General features: G+C 50.2%; 1 protein-coding gene across 5 annotated transcripts in view; it reads left to right on the forward strand.

Moving 5' to 3' along the window:
* The window catches only part of NFASC (neurofascin), a 157,061-nt gene that overhangs the window by 65,460 nt on the left and 74,097 nt on the right, over positions 1-17,504 (forward strand). For all 5 annotated transcript variants that reach the window (XM_058669071.1, XM_058669069.1, XM_058669070.1 and 2 more), the window contains exon 2: positions 7,021-7,129. In XM_058669071.1, the coding sequence (XP_058525054.1) occupies positions 7,021-7,129 (109 nt within the window). The remainder of the gene's footprint in view (positions 1-7,020; positions 7,130-17,504) is intronic.

Below are 17,504 nucleotides of genomic sequence, written 5' to 3' on the forward strand. Positions count from 1 at the left end.
AAGCGATACTGACTTGTGCATCAGATGTTAGAGACAAAAGAAAACTGCGACCTGTTATGTTGCAGAAGGGGCAGGGGCCAGGCTCACACACTGCTGAGGGATGTGAGCTGTGTTGCAGTCCAGCAGATTCAATCACACTTGCAATGTGAGTGACTGCTCTGCTTCCAGTCCAGCTTCCTGCTGATGGTGTGCTGGGAGGCAGTGGATGATGGCCAAGTCCTGGGCTTCCTGCCACTAGTGTGGAAGACCCAGGTGGGGTTTCTGGCTGCTGGCTTTGGCCTGACCCAACCCCAGCTGCTGTGGATATTTATGGAGTAAACCTGTAGCTGCAAGCTTACTCTCCTCCCTCCCACCCGTGCTCTGTCACTCTGACTTTTAAATAAATAACTAAAACATTTTTTAATTATCAAAGTGTTCATGGAAGACAGCATGAGAACAACATTCTCCGACCAGACATTCTACATCCAAGAATTTATCCTGAAAATAGTCTTGTAAACCTGAAAAATTACATTGGCTCAAAAGATACATCTTGTAGTAGTTTCCCTACCAAAGAATTACAAATGACCTCAGTGGTTATCAGTGCACAACAGAATACGACGCAGCTAACCCAGAAGGCTGTGAAGTCACCTGGAAAGATGTGCAAGAGATTCTCTGATGGCGCAAGACAAGGGAGAGAGAAGTGCGTATGCGCCTGCTCTGGCTTTCAAAAGCACACACGCACACACGCGTGTGAGCACACAGCACACACAGACTGTGGAAGCACCCAGAGGAAAAGTAGAAGCAGTGGTTAGTTGGGAACAGGAGAGGGATGGGCCTAGATGGGAGCTGGGAGCTGAAGGGACAGGGTCGATTAAAGTCAGATGTTTAGAATGTTTGTGTAGGAATCCTAAAGAGGACAAGAGAGTGGCAGGTGCTCCCTGAGCACAGATTAAATATTCAGGGGTCTGGGGATGGGGAGACTCATGAGTCAGGAGGAATTTGTATTTTGCTCTTGTAGAAATCTGCACTTACAGAGTCCTGGTGTGCCAAGGTAAGGAAGTGTTAGAGTACCTGCCCCCCTTTCCTCCCCTCTGTCCCCTGCCCCAACCCCAGGTCAGCTCTCCTCCTGGACAGAGAGAAGGATTCTCTGAAGATAAACCTGTGCTCAGGGGAGCTCACCGAGGTGAGGGAGCCCCTGACAGACATGACCACATAGAAGAGAGTGGCTAGCCATCCCAGAGTGCCCTTCCGTCACGTGCTTTGTCTGCTGTACCTTCCTCGAAGGAGCCCGGCAGGTGTCTGCTGCCCCGGTCCTTGTCTGAACAGGTGGGGACAGTGCCCAGGTGCCCAACAGATAGGCCATGGTCTCCATCCTTTCCGGACCCCTGCAGCCTATGTGATAGCGAATGTCTTCTAGGCTCTGGTCCTCCGTGAAGGGTCAGGTGTCTTTCCTGGACCCTTCCCCCTGGTGACTCACACGGAGACTACGTCCCTGGGCTCCCATCTAACCCTGACATTCCACGAAGGATGAAATACACACAGGTGGGGGCCACACTCTAAGACTTCTCTGTCCATCTGTTTTCAAATCATAGCTCTCATTTGATCTCACAGTAATCCCACAAGGCAGGTCCAATCACCACTTATCAAAGGACAATAAAATATTCGTAAGAAGGTTTGTATGTAGGCAAAGTTGAGTTAGCTCAAACATACAAATGACGACATGGAAGAGAGACCACAGTGGGCCTTTGGAATAAGAATATGTGAGTTTGAATTCAGACTCAATGCATTGTCCACTCGTGTTTTTCAGGTGTAAAGTTGATATGATGCTGCATAGATCATCTCTCACACTGGGTAGTTGTTAAAAGACAATAGGTCAGGAAATTTTTTTTTTAAAGATTTTATTATTTTTATTACAAAGTCAGATATACAGAGAGAGGAGGAGAGACAGAGAGGAAGATCTTCCGTCTGATGTTTCACTCCCCAAGTGAGCCGCAACGGGCCGGTGCTCGCCGATCCGAAGCCAGGAACCAGGAACCTCTTCCAGGTCTCCCATGCGGGTGCAGGGTCCCAAATCCTTGGGCCATCCTCGACTGCCTTCCCAGGCCACAAGCTGGGAGCTGGATGGGAAGTAGAGCTGCCGGGATTAGAACCGGCGCCCATATGAGATCCCGGGGCGTTCAAGGCGAGGACTTTAGCCGCTAGGCCACGCTGCCGGGCCCAGGAAATTTTTTTAAAATAAGTATTTATTTATCTATAAAAGTTAGAATTGAGGACAGAGGCAGGGAGAGATAGAGATCTTCCATCTGCTGGTTCACTCTCTAGATGGCCAGCACTGAACCCAAACCAAAGATAGGAGCCAGGAACTTCTTCTGGGTCTTCCACATGGGTGACAGGCCCAAAAGTAATTGGGCCATCCTTTGCTGCTCTACCTGCTGTATCAGCCCCCCAGGAGACTTTCAAAAATTTAACATTCTAATTAGCTCCCATTTCTTAGCCTCTTCTATCATTGCCTTTTTTGCTGAAAACATATTTTACAGAAAGAGGAGATAGAGAGAAATTATTGTGTCTACCATAATCTTCAGTACTGACCCATATAAGGCTAATCTTACACCTCCTAGAGCCCAACCCACACTTCTGCCCACTTCTTCTTTCTGTTTCAAGAATTTTTAAATAGGTTTGCTTTTTTAAAATTTGAAATGTAGAGTTACAGAGAAAGAGAGGGGAAAAGAGAGATCTTCCATTCACTGGTTCACTTCCCAAATGGCTGCAGTGCCAGAGTTTGTCTTGTCTGAAGCTGGGAGCCAGGAGCTTCTTCTGAGTCTCCCCGCAGAAGTATAGGGACCCAAGACCTTGAGCCATCCTCTGCTGCTTTATCTGGTCTCAAGCAGAGAGCTGGGTTGAAGTGGGGTAGCAGGGCCTTGAAACAGTGTGCATATGGAATGCAGACACCGTGGTTGGGGGTTAGCATGCCATGCCACTGTGCCATCCCCTTTTCTTTCTTTTAAAGATGTATTTATTTGTTTGAAAGAGTTACAGATACCTGGGGAGAGACAGAGCACGAGTGAGAATGAGAGAGAGAGACAGATCTTTCCCTCACTGGTTCATTTTTCAGATGGCTGCAATCACCAGGGCTGAGCCAAGCTGATGCCAGGTACCAGGAGCTTCATCTGGGTCTCCCACATGGGTGCAGCGGCCCAAAGACTTGAGCCATTTTCTGCTGCTTTTCCCAAGCTGTTAGCAGGGAGTTGAATTGGGAGGTAGGCAACTGGGCCTGGAACTGACATCTGCACAGGATGCCGGTGTTGCAGGTGGCAGCTGTTATGTGCTACTCCACAACTCCAGCCCTTACTCGCTCTTTCATAGTTTTCCAAGTGACATGTTTTGTAACATTCTCTATAAGTGACTGATAGCTTAGGGGAGGGTGTGTCTTAGGGTTCTGGTCTGATTGCTGGGGGGTCAACAGTCCTCTTGGGGTGATCATCATTTCTAAACAGACAGAGCTAGTGGAAGTGTGTGTGTGTGTGTGTACCTGTGTGGTAGATTAAAGTGAGATCCTGGTACAGACAACGGTGTATCAGCATGGTATCACAGGAGGTGGAGACTGGTGAGACAGGAGCTGGAGCTACGGAGACCATGGTGGAAATCTAACATAAGAACCCAGACCTGGAACTCGCTGGAGGGAGTGGCACAAGTGACTGCAAACAAAGAGCCTTGTACCAACTGCAGTAAGTAAAATCCAACTGTAGTCCTGTGGGTGACACAGCTTGAACACCTGCCCCAAGGAGAAGAATCTGATAACCAGAAGTTCAATGACCAAGAGCAAAAGAAGAGACAGAGGCATAATGATATTACTGAAGACTCCCCTGCAAAGGAGTAAAACCCTTTGCCAACATCACAGTTCACCAAGGAAGACATCGAGAAAATGGGGGATACAGAATTCAAAACACTTGTCCTAAAACTTCTTAGCAACGAGAAGCACATAAAACAGGCATTCAAGGAACTCAAGGAATATGTCACACTGGAAATGAATCAAATGAAAGCTGATATATCAGAAATTAAGAATATAGTGGAGCATGGAGAGTCTCCAAAATAGAATGAAGAAGGCAGAAGAAAGAATCTCAAAATTAGAAGATATTTCCCATCATCAGGGGGAAACAAACAAAAAGCTGGAAGCAGAGCTGGATCAGGCCAAAAAAAAGACACTATTAAAAGGCTAAATATAAGAGTTATGGGAGTCCCAGAAGGTGCAGAAAGGGAAGCTGGGTTTACAAATGTATTTAGTGAAATAATAAGGAAAAAATTTCCTAATCTAGAGAAAGAATTGGGAAACAGGATCCAGGAGGGGCACAGAACTCCCAACAGGGTTGACCAAAAGCGATCTTCACCACGACACATGATAATCAAGCTCTCTTCAATTGAACATAAGGAAAAGATCCTTAAATGTGTCTGTGAAAAAAAAAATCGACTGACATATAAAGGAATGCCAGTTAAACTCACAGGAGACTTCTCACAGGAAACTTTGCAGGCCAGAAGAGAATGGAGCAACATATTCCAAATTCTAAAAGAAAAAAAAAATTGTCGGCCCAGGATAACATACCCAGCAAAACTTTCCTTTGTCTATGAAAATTAAATAAAATTCTTCCACAGTAAAGAAGAGTTCAAAGAAGATACCTCTTTCAAGCCTGCCTGACAAATGATACTTAAAGATGTTCTCTTGACAGAGAACAGGAATAGCGCCCACCAAAACCAAAGGCAAATGTGAAGAATATCCCAGTGAAATAACAACAGAAGACTAAATCAATGAACAACCCATTGCTAAAATGACAGAACCAAATTACCACCTATTTGTATTAACCCTAAATGCAAATGACTTCATCTCATCAATCAAATGTCAAAGATTAGTAGATTGGATTACAAAACAAAACCCATCTATTTGTTGCCTACAGGAAACACATTTCACCAACAAAGAGCAGTGGAAACTTATCTCATGGATTTTGGTTTTTCTTGTTAGTTTCATCTCTTCAAAACACTTTCTTATTAAATTCTTTAATGACTCATAGATCATACAGTAGTATCATTTTCTTCAAGAAGGTTCTTGATTTTCTTTTTCATTTCTTCAGAGACACATTAGTCATTCAGTAGCATGTTATTTAACTTAATGGTATTGTTAATTTATTTATTTTTCTTCCTGTTGTTGATTTTGTTTTGTGGCTTTTCATTTAAGGGGATGTATAGTAGCAGTGTAATGGAGACTATCATATCTAGCAGCATGTTATTAACTTCATGGCATTGTAAATTTCTATTTTTCTTCCTGTTGTTGATTTTGTATTGTGGCTTTTCATTTAAGGGGATGTATAGTAACTGTGTAATGGAGACTGTCATGTCCAGATGTGAGGATACAATGCAATATGCATCTCTACTTCCAGACAAAGATGGACTCCCAATGAAACTGTTTACTAGATCTTGACAATAGGATGCTGGACTCTCTGCCTTTGTTCATTTCTGCAAAAATGGACATATGACTGTGTATGAAGAACTATACTATAGTAACTATATAGGGGAACTCAGTGAGGGGAGAGGGAATTGGGGAGGGGATAAGGGAAATCCCAAGATCTATGGAACTGTTTCATAAAACGATAATAATAAAAAGTAAAATAAAAAAAAAATAAAGTGAGACCCTGAGGTTCACTCTCAGGACCACTGAGGTGGTTTTGTTCTCTAGTTTCACGTTCTTACATTTTATCTGCTTCTGATGACAAAATCTTAGCTTCTCAGCAACATCAAGATTTTTTTACTCACTCATTGCACAGTGAGAGCCCTGAAGCCCCTTCTTCATAAAATAATAATACATAATGTCATAGTGTGTCAGTGACAGTCACTGAAAGCAGTTTAGGATATCTTGGGGGGTTTGAGCAGTTGCTTGTATTCTTGGGGTTCATCTGTCTAGTAACACACAGATTATCCTGTTTTAGTTGCCCTTTGTGTAGGATGGGAAGGGACTTCTTTAAAAACTTAATTAGTTTATCATTATATCAATATTCCAAAGCAACAAAACAAGGTACATTCAAAGTCTAGGATCTTTACCTCATTCTTCCCCTTGCTTTTTGAAAATGTATTTTGTGCTTTATCTTTTCATGATCTTTTCAAAAACATAAAAGCATGTGTGTTTCTACATCTCTCCATCATTTCTTAAACAAATCAAGCGCACATTAAACACGTTTTTTTTCCCTGTTACATTTCTTTCCATTAATAGCCCTGGAGAGCACAGTGTTGGCTAGGAGTTGAGAACTGGGATTGCTGAGTAAAAGAGCAAATGTGTACTTACAGTGATGTATATTGCCACATTCCCCTGCAAGGGCATGTTGTGCCATTTCCTGGAGACATATTCTAAGGAGATAGCAGGTAATTAAATGAGACACAGTAGACTGATATCAACAGAAGCATGACATGATTGCCCCAAGGAATTCCAGTTGGGACTTTGAATCCTTAATGCTAACAGGTGGCCCAGTGGCTTGACTGGCTCTGAGGTCCCTCTCTCCATTACACATGTAAAGAAACTGAGATATGCCTAAGGCAAGTGACCCACCTTAAATGTCATAAAAGAACAGAACTTAAAATGTGTGTCACCTGACCCTAAAACCAGCTTTCTTCTCAGTGTGTTAAGGATTTATTTAGTGAATTTAATTTATGACATGACCATTGTCTTAAGGAAGCTAAAACAAATTAATGAAATCATTACAAGTAAATTGTCCTGTGGGTGCGGGAGAGACTCAGATGTGGCTGGACTCCTCTGTGAGACCAGGGAACCAGCAATGAAACTGTGGCTTTATGGGAGAAAAGTAGAACCCCAAAGTCCCTTCTTTGGCAGAGTGCTTTGAAGGTCTTTGAAGGAAGGTGCTGGTATGCCATGCAAAGCTTTCCAAATAGGTGGGAAGAAATATGAAATTTCCCCAGGGAATGAACAAGCTGCAGACCACAAAGCCCCTTCCCCCTCCCTTTCCTGGAGTAACCCTGGGGTTCTCTGTGTTTGCTTTGAGACAGGTTGATTGACTTATATGCACTGGGGGATCCTGGAGTTTCCCTTTCCTCTTCAGACCGGTGCACAGGCTCTGCTGGTGTGGCCAGGAGGAGGCTGAATGAGGCAGAGAAGGTGAGTAGGGCCTGGGCCTCAGCGACGAGTTGGAAGGTTGGAGTAGGGGCCGGTTTTTGCCCACTGCCTCTTTGATCGGAGATCTTGCTTAGTATGATTCCAAAGTCTTCTGGGGGGGAGGGTGTGTGTGTGTGTGTGTGTGTGTGTGTGGTGGGAGTGGGGGAGGAACATTGCCTCACCTCCTTTCTTTGTCCCAGGGAAAGCACAGCCAAGGACCAAGGCCCTCCCCGCACTAGATCCTTCTTCCCCAGCAGGTGCAGTCAGCTGGCATTAGTGTGGCCATTGTCGCCACTGTTCACCTTAATTGAAAAATTGGGAACCAGCTTTGTTTGTGGCCTGTATCACCTCCCCCTCCTTCCCCCCAGCTTAGCATGGGCCTTGACAACATGACAGCCCTGGCATATGGGGGGCAGCCCCAGAAGGCCCCTTCTGGGCGGGGCCTAGGCCCTGGCAGATGGACAGCTGTCCAGGGTGTCGGCACCAACCAAGGCCCACAGCACAGAAGCCACACCCTGTGTCGGGGTCAGCATTGTTCCATTCTGGGTTCGGACTGCTTTGTGGTTCCTAGGCAGGTGGCAAGGAAGGACCATGCAGAAAGTGAGGGCTGTGACTAGAACCCCACAGTAACAGGCAGTGGATCATAAGCTTGCCGCCTGGAGGCCCCTGGGCAGGGATTGGAAGGTGGAAGCAGAATGCACTGAGAACATGAGTTTGGGATCTGGCCCCACCGGGTAGGGGTGTAGCTCTGTGGCTTTTGGATGCTTTCTCCACTGCACAGAGCGTGGGTTTGCTAGGTTAGGCAGCAGGGCTGTAACAATGGCATTGGAACAGACCTGGGGAGCCCTGCCTGGTGTCTGGTGTATAGCAGGTGTTAGTAAATGGAGGTTATTACTGTTTCTCATATCAACAAGTAGATTTGCTTCATCATTTCTGTGTGGCCCATTTTTAGGGCTGTAACTTGACTCAGAGCAGTGTCAGGTTTCAGGGACTCCCCCCAACCACCAATTCACCGCCCCCCCACCGTTGTTCTTCCCCCACCCCCACCAGGGATTCACCTGCCACTGGGTTTTGATCAGACCCTCTTGTCGCTGTTGATGGAACTTGATCACACTGGGGGGCGGGCGGGGGGACGGCACCTTTCTTTTGTTTTGCTGCATGTGGAGAACTGAGTGCAGGAGTACTGTGCTCCTTTGTTTAAATGTACACATTCTGTAGATAACCTGCGCAGCTGCTGAGCCCCAGGGGTGTGCACGGCTGTGTGTCTCCGAGCCCCATCCCCGCCTTTTCATTCACCCGCCGTACTCTCAAACCCTCTGTTCTAGAATGCCTGCCCGGCCCTCAGTCCCTCACCCAGGAAATCCTGGGCCTGGTGATGGCTGCGTTGCTGCCCAGCAGTGTGTCTGACTGGTAGCTGGGTCATGCCTGGCTCCGTCCTACCCTTCCAGGGCAAACTCGTGTGAGTTTCGACACTTCTAAGCCTGAACAAAGAAGGCAGGAGGGGACACACAGAGGATGCACTGAAGCGAGGATGACTGCTTGCTAGCAGGGGAGCTGGTGATGGCAGCTGACATGCTAGACATCAGTGTTTCCGTGTCCTTGTCAGCAGTTCCCAGGTACCCCTCCCCCCACAGCCCAGGAGGGAGGACCTTGTTGCCCAGTCCTCTCGGATGGCTGAAGTTTGGTGCACAGAGGTGGAGGAACCTGCTCAGAGCCTCAGAGCATGCCAGTGCCTGGGTATCTGAGTCTGCAGCCTCGCTCGCTGGCTCGCTTGCTCACTCACTCTATAATCTGTGCCACCTGCTGGCCCTTTGGACTTGGGGCTGGGTCTGTGTTCAGGGTGACCTGTCCCCAGTGTCATCCAAGCTGTGAGTCTGTTTCTAAGCCAGTTCCATGTGTGACTCTGACTTGTCATGCAGCTCTGGAGGCCCCAGTGGAGTGAGCCCTCGTGTCCAGGTCCACCTTCCCTCTGGCTCTTCTGCATTTGTTCCTGGGGCCACTGCCATCTGGCGCTGCCCCAGGCATTTGCTCCCTCAGCACTCCCTGTCCTTCCTCCTGTAGGAGCCACCTTCCCTGGCAGGCGTCATCTCCTCTCACTCCCAGCACTTCAGCTGGGATCGGCTCAGGTCATCCAGAATGGGCACGTGCTGACTGAGGGACACCTGCACTCTGACGCAGGGCAGGAACCCCACAGCCTCCCAGACCTTCCATTTCCCAGATGCATCCATTTGGTTAATTGCAGTCAGGCTGTTAAGCCCCTCTAGCTGTCAGCAGGAAACCAGGCCTCATCCTTTCAGCAACATCACCACAGGCCTTCGTGGACACCTGGACAGCAGGCTCAGGACACAGCTGTGTACAGATGGCGTGGATCCCGGGCTTCAGCAGGAACTGTCTGATTTGCTCCCCATCCTCTCCTGACCCAAAACCAATTCCAGGCCCCTGGGGCTACTCCTGCTTCTCCACCTTTTTTTGCCATGAGCCCTCAGCTCTCAAGCGCTGGGCCTGGGGACATGGGTGGCTGCTGCAAAAACCAATGTTTTGTGTTCCCTTATAAATCTGTCGAGGTCTTTGTTGCTATTCCCATGCCCACCTTCCTCCAGAGGCTAAGCTGTTTGGCTGTCCCCTGGTGTGTCCCCGGGTTGGTTCCTGTTTCTAGCAAGAGCACAACTGTAGCACAGGGAAGCCTGGGAGAGGGGTGTGCAGGGTGGGCAGTTTCCCCTCCACTGCCAGGGCCAGCAGTGCCTTTGGTGTAGGCGCAGAAGACTACCAGCAACTCCTAGACAAATGCAGTGCCTCTCCTAAGGTAGGGAACAACCTTCCCGCTGCTGCCTTCCGCTGCACTCCTCCTCCGCTCCTGCAGGCCGCCTGTGTTTGCGCTTCTCCCCCAGCCTGTGCCTGCCTGCCTGCGTGCCGGGAGAGCAGTTGGATGCAGACCGGTATCTGTGTTGGATGTAAATGCTGGAGACCGAGGGAGGGGAGGGAACAGCTGCTGCTCCCTCCTGCTGCCTCAGTCTCTCCTCTCTGGCCCCACTTATCACAGCAGACAGCACTTTTGAAAACAGCACCTGGAAGACACTACCTCGGAATGTCAGCAGCAAGAGCAATATCGAGGGCAGATTGGAAGTCACTGCAGAGGACCTGAGCCGGTTCCCGCTTGCGGCTGGATGCCAGCTGTCCTCAGCTGGGAACATGGGGAGCGTGGGTTGCTGGTGGAAAAAGCTCATGTAACGAACAAGGGTGTGGAGGGCTTTAGCAGTGGAGATTGTGGTGGAGACAGGAGTGGGAACCCCAGCGATGCTGTGGCTGGTCTGAGGTTTGCAGGGCACCTCTTTCTGCTGCAATGTAGACCATCCCCATGCAGCTCAGCATGAGCACACGCTGGTTCTAAGAGTAAACAGTGATGCTTTGGCCACAGAGCCTGCATGTGTGGTCTGGTCTGCTTTGTGGACACACAAAGTAGATCTGAAAACTGAGTTTGGCCAAAGCCGTGTGGCAAAAGGCATGCCAGTCACAGAGCCTGCGGGGAGGAGTGCTGAATGTTTGCCAGGCTTGGGGTAAACGCCACGTGCTGATGCTGGCTCACACCTTCCTCTAATCATGATCGGACATCCTGATAGCCTGTCAGGAGTGAGTGTAAGTATCCCACCCTTAAAAAATGAGTTTAATTTACTTGAAAAGCCGAGTGACACAGAGATCTTCCATCTGCTGACTCACTCTCCAAGTGGGTGGAACAGCCGGGCTGGGACGGTCCAGGAGTCAGGAGATCCTTTGGATCTCTCACACACGGGCACAGAAGCTCAAGTACTCGGGCCGTGTTTCACTACTTTCCTAGGTAAAATGAAGCCTGTGGCATGAACAGGGTTGAATAGGGATATAATGTGCAATTAAGAAAACAAGAAATAAAACAGACACAAGATAAAGTGGGCAGCCAGAGGGAAGCCCCTCTCTGTAGTTAGGAAGGAAGGTCAACCCTGTCAGCTCTCTGCCTCAGCCTTTTGTTTAAATTGCTTAAGGAGTCAAATTATTGGAATTGATGTGGCACAAACCTTAATAGCCACACACCCCATACTGATGTTCACCAGCCAGTGCATGATGATCAGGAAGCAATGGCGTGACCCAACTACAGAAGTCCGTGTGTGACTGTCTCAAGTACATCCTGTGACCTTGGACCATTGTCCGCCTGTGGACATGCCTGAACACTTTCACCCTTGTCTTTGATGCCAGCATCATGTGAACTCAAGATTTCAGGCACGGTCCGCTCTGCTCATGGTCATCACAGCACGCTCTTTTGTAAACTGCCTGCAGCACTCAGCTGCACGAGCAAGGAACTGGGTGAGAAGCAGAGCGACTGGGACTTGAATGGGCACTCAGGCAGTCACTTAACTTACTGTGCCACAACCACAGCCTCTAAAAGGCACTGGCGAGCCTGTAGCAGGTAGGAGCGGAGGTGGGATTGAGACACAGGTGTGTGTGCCTCTGAGTCCAGGCTCTTTGCTAGTTCCGGAAGGGTGGTACGCTGCTTTCTGTCAGAGCTGAAGCTGAATTCAACTCGACCTGGTTTCCCCTTCACACGACTTCTGAGCTTGTGCAAGGTCTCTGTGTGTTCAGCTCGGAGACAACACTCAGGACTGTAAAATGCAAGAGAACTCTGCTTCCTTAGGAAGTTACCTTCCTGTTTAGGGACTAGGGGTCATCTCCTCCTCACCCCAGTTTCTCCTCTGGTCTGGTCCTTGCATTTTGCCCTGTTGTAGCTTAGCCTGCCATTTTCCAATGCCTTGAAAAGAGGGCATGGAAAGTAGGCTTGGAATCCAGGGAAGAGCCATTTAACGTGAGAGGCGCTGAAGTGAGGAGGTGCAGGGCCTGAGCTGGAGCTGGGGGGACAGGAGTCCTGGGGAGCCTGCAGCGGCGGCAGAAGTTGGCTGGGGTCTGCTGGAGCTTGCAGAGCTGTCTCCAGCAGGAAGAAGTTTCTGGATGCTCCACAGCTCCTTCCCTCTGGTCAACATTCTGCAGTTCAGAAGGCGGGGAGTCTGGACAGGGTGTGACTTGCTCAGAGGGTAGTACACGAGAACTGGGCTCTGAATCTTTCTTGTTTTTCACATCAAATTCTTCTTTCAACTTTACATTTCAGTCCCATAGCAATCACTTGTTCAGTCCCATTAAGAAACCGAGCGAAGAATGTAATCCCTTGGAACATTTGAAACTAATTCGCAGATTTCATTGTTGACTTTTCCTTTTTGAAGCATCATGATTGTTTGGTAACTGAGTGTTCTGATTCCTTCTAGAATCCTGTTTTCTGTCAGTAGTTTAATGGCAGCTGGGTTGGGCTATGATTCACACAGCATTCCAAGGATCCAATCACATGCAGTACCCAGCGCAGGGGTTTTCAGGGGATGCAATGCCTTGTCACAGCCCACAGAATGGAGCAGCTGTCAGCACAATGAACTGGCACTGGGTCACCCCCTCCCTCAGTCCTATGCACCCCCTAATCTACTTCCTGCCTATTCTCAATGCTTCATGAAACCACATAACCCATGATTTTTTTGTGTGTCTGACCTCCTTTAGGCAGTAATAATTTCAGGTTCAATTGTGAATTTCAGGAAGCCTATGGAAGATGGGATCAAGGGGAGTTTATTTGATATACAGCCTGTCACTATACACGTGCCCATGGCTGTCTGAGCCCCCTGTTGTGTCTATGGCCAACTAGTATCCACGGCACAGACAGACCATCCATCCATCCCATGGAGTGGGCCCTGTGGGAGCCCCAGGCCAGCTGAGGTCCAACCCTGAGCTTCCTTCTGGCCTCACTGCCACCCATCTCCATCTCTCTCCTGCCTGGCTCTTCTTCCTTCCCTCGTAATCCCAGGAACCCGTGACATAGGCCAGTTATCACTTCCATCCAGCCTTCCTCAGATCTGCACCCCACTCCTCTTAAGTGGCAGAGACCCAAGCAGACAGCACAGCCTGTGTCTGGTGCACTGACGCCAGGTGCCCAGCTGGGCAGTCCCTCTCAGGGAGGGGTCCGGGGAATCTCACACGCCCCTCATCAGCTGCGAAGGGAGGCAGATGTGCACCTGTTTGTTGTTGACACTGTCTCCCTGAGGGCAGAAGACAGAGAGCCAAGGCAGCGAGGAGCTGGGGTACGAATTCCAGAAGGGGGCTGCCCTCGCCCTCCTGCTGCTGCAGCAGAAGTGGGAGGTGGAGAGGGAGGCAGAGGCAGGAGTGTCTCTGGAGTCCTGTTGGACCTCTTCCCAGCCTGAGTTTGGCAGCTGGAGGCTGGCGTCTGCCCTGGCCCACCCAGTAACCTGGTCACTGCTGATGGGTTTGCCACCTGCTTTACCTGCCACCTGGGTGGCAGGAGACTGGCCAGAGCTAGTTTCCAGTGGAGTCCAGATGATGGAGATTGAGATAAGCCCCAGGCAGCCCCTAGCAGGGGCTCCATGACTCATGCAAGAAGTGGCCTCACCACCCTTGCTGGTCTCATCCGTGCCCTGTGTGTTTCTTGGTCTTACCGTTGGGAGGGTGAATGCGTGAGCAAGGGTGAGGAGAAGATGTGTAGCTTGCAAAGAACTCTAGAAAACTGGCTGGTTTGCAGCCGTGGCCATGTGCTTCCTAGGGCTTCTGGTCGAGGCTGCCGGTCTGCTGGGATATCATTGCAATGTCAAGCTGGGTGCATGAGTAGGGCTGAGAGAGAGAGGCAGCATCCCTATTCCCTCCATAGCTAGGGCTGTGCACACAGGATGCTCTTTGGAGTGTAATTGTGTTAGAGGGAAATCGAGGGAAACAGCCAAAGATGCACGGCCAGCAATCAGTCACAGTTTTGGTGGCTGACCCACACCATGTCCTTGTGACAAAGAACCAGGAACCCTCTGGATCCGACCTGCTGTGCCCTGCCAGGGAGAGCAGCGGCTGCCCTTCTTGCTGGTGGCTTGTATCTCACCGCCCAAGAAAGGCTGGTGTCAATGCTGGCAGGAAAGATCTCACCTTCTCCCCTACCCCCTAATAAATAGCCAAGGGGTTCCGATTTCAACATATAAATTAGTTCTGGGTGTTGAGCACAAAGCAGCTGCTTTTTTAGCCAAACGCCTAATCCTAAACCCAGGTGTCCCTCTTCAGGAGGGAGTCTGGACCCCGCCTCCCCATCCCCATGACCTCTGTGAACTCAGCGAGGCTGGGAGCAAAGGGCTTGGTGGTTGAGGGCCGCTAATGGTTAAACAGCCCCCTCCCCCACCCCGCCCCCCCCACCCACGTGGCTCCCCTGACAATGAGAGGGAGCCAGGCGTGAAACCCAGCCACAGAGCAGATGGAGACCACCCCTCCTCCCCTCAGCAAGGGGGCGTCAATCCCACAGACAAGGTTTCCTTGGTGGGTGGAGGCTCCTGGAAGATTGGAGGCTCCCACACTGGCGTTGAGGCAGGGTCTCTAAGGCCAGGAGCTGCGGGCTCTCCGAGCAGGCTGGTGAGTGGCTTGTGTCTGCGAGTGGAGGCTGGCTGCTGCCTTTCAGAAAGCGTGGGGAGGGCTGTGTGGCAGAGGGTTCTGGGACACCTGCTACAGGTGCTACCAGAGGCTGGGAGCCCTTCCCTCTGCATTCCCTTTGATCCCTGTCTGCCTCCCAGGAAGCTGTCCTATCTGGTGTGCTGTCTCCCCCCAGGGCAGGCTGGTGGTGACCCCGTCAGTAGATGGCATTTGGAGTTTGCTAGGAAACCTGCCACCCTGGCCTTCCTGTGCCTGTGAGTTGGAGGGTGTGCAGCCTCTGGGGCCAGCCATCTGTTGCTTCATCCTGCCCTTGAATAAGAGGTGGAGGGGGGTCAGAGGGCAGGGGAGACAGGGGATCCCTCTGTGATGCTCCAGGCAGTCCGGCTGCCAAGAGTGCCTTTCAGAACCTCTAGCAGGGCTGTGCAGCAGGTACTCAGAGAATCTGCATTCCTGGATCCCAAGCCTCCCAGTGTGGGGAAGGGACAACAGTGTGGCCTTGCACATGGAAGTGTCATTGCAACCCCGAGAGAGGTGGCAGGGAAGGATTCCTGTGCCTGCTGGTGTGGGGAGGAGGGGTGGGGGAATGACAGAGGGAAGGGAAGGGCTTCCCTAGAGGCTGCCGAAGACATGCTGTTATTAGGTTATCGCCATTGTTTGTATTGCTTGGGCTTCTGTTGTAACAGCAGCTCTGTTGTATGTTACATCAACCAAGGTGCTGATATGTTGATGGCCGCTTACCTCCCAGGGGCAGAAAGTGTCTGATATGGTGGCTGTCACTCACCCCATGGACATCCCGTGCACTGTCTCACTGTGGAGGAGGTTGCACGAGGCTCTCAGCCTGAAAGATTCAGTCTCAGGCAGGTGTTTGGCTCGGTGGTTATAATGCCCACATCCCACGTCAGAGTGCCTGGGTTTGAGTCCGTGCTGTGCTTCTGATGCAGTACCTGGAAGGGAGCAAGTGATGGGTCCTGCCACCCATGTGGGAGACTAAGATGAAGATCTGGGCTCCTGGCTTCAGCCTGGCTGTTGTGGGCATTCGGGACTAAACCAGCAGATGGAGATCTCTTTCTGAGCCTGTCTCTCTCTACCTTCCAAGTAAATAAGAAGTTTAAAAAGCACAGATCCTGAGGCAGGAGACAGATGTGGAACAACTAAGCACATAGGTGGGAGACAATGAGCTCCGGAACTGGGAAGCTATGCATGGGGAAGTGGGAGCAACAGAATGCCTGCTGGGGTCTTGGGGAGAAGGATGAGCGCAGTGTTTCCAGCCAGCGAGGGAGAGGGAGGGTGTGAACCTGGGAGCCGCTGTGGTGCAGGTGTGTGGTGGTGGGGAGGGCTGGAGGCCGCACAGGGGCAGGAGTAGGCCGGGGGCGGGGGGGACTGTCTGGTGCTGAGCTGGGAATGCTCCCACTGAGACTCCTCAACTGCTCCGCCTTGCCAAGGCAGCGGAAATGAATGCTGTTGCAGGCACTACACTCTCATCTTCAAGGGGAAAAGGTGCAGGGCTATGACTGTGAACATGGCAGCTGTGGTGACAGCCTGAGCCACTGGGGCTGCTCCTAGAACACAATGAGGAACAGATTACTTGAGAAACACCTTGCCCTGCATCCTGCCTGGCTTGAGGACCGCCCCCCCAGCCCTGGCAGGGATCAATGAGTGCTCATCCTAACACTCCTGCATGCACCTGCATGCCCGCTCCTTCTGTGGGTGCACCTGTTTCCTCCTGTTTTACCTCACCTGCTTGTATATTTTTTTTTCAATATAATGCAGAATGGACGAAATTTGCATTGGGCTTTTATTATCTCTCTGTTTGCCCACAATTTCCTGTGGCAGGGATGTGTTAAGTGTCCCCAAGCTGATTCTCGTAGCACTATTCCAGTCACTGGACTCGTTGATTCCAAGAACCAATTGCTGGCATACGGCCTGGGCAGCTCTCAGCTGTTGGTGCATCCCAAGGCGTTAATTCATTGGCACAGTCTCCAAGTCCCTGCAGGCTCTGAGCAGCATCAGAGTGTAGTCAAGATGACTGCCTGACTCCCCATCCTGCTTTATTATTATGATTAACATTATTATTATTAGAGAGGCAGGGTTTGAGTTCCCATCCTATTCACCGGTTCATTCCCAGCTGCTCACAGGCAAAGCCAAAATTAAAGCCAGGAACTCCAACCTGGTCTCCCATGAGCATGGCAGGGAGTAAGCTCCTTGAGCCATTGCTGCTGCCTCCCAGTTTCTGTGTTAGCAGAAATCTGGAGTCAAGGATTAAACCCCAAGTACTTTAATGTGGGAGGTGAACACCTTAACTGCTAGGCCAAACCCCCACTCCTCTCTCCCCTCCTGTATTATTTTTTTTTTAAGATGTATTTATTTTTCATTGCAAAGTCAGATATACAGAGAAAAGGAGAGACAGAAAGGAAGATCTTCCGTCCGATGATTTACTCCCCAAGTGAGCCGCAACGGCCAGTGCTGCACTGATCTGAAGCCGGGAACCAGGAACCTCTTCCAGGTCTCCCATGCGGGTGTAGGGTCCCAAAGCTTTGGTCCATCCTCGACTGCTTTCCCAGGCCACAAGCAAGAAGCTAGATGGGAAGTGGAGCTGCCAGGATTAGAACCGGCACCCATATGGGATCCTGGGGCGTTCAAGGTGAGGACCTTAGCCGCTAGGCCACAGCGCCCTCCCCTCCTGTATTCTTGATACCAATGATCAGCATCACCCAGTCCAGTTCCCCATCCTGGAAACCATGGTGCTGTCCTGGTGGTCATACCTGCTTCTGCTCAGTCACAGATCCTACTGGTTCCAGTCTCAGGGAGGCCTTGCGATCTCTAACTCATCTCCCTCCCTCTCGCTCCCTCTGTTCCTCCTGTTCTAGAAGCTTGGGGAAGGTGTGTGGAGAGAGGAAAGAGGAGA

The sequence above is a fragment of the Ochotona princeps genome, chromosome 10, assembly GCF_030435755.1.
Source record: "Ochotona princeps isolate mOchPri1 chromosome 10, mOchPri1.hap1, whole genome shotgun sequence".
NCBI classification, from domain to species: Eukaryota; Metazoa; Chordata; class Mammalia; order Lagomorpha; family Ochotonidae; genus Ochotona; species Ochotona princeps.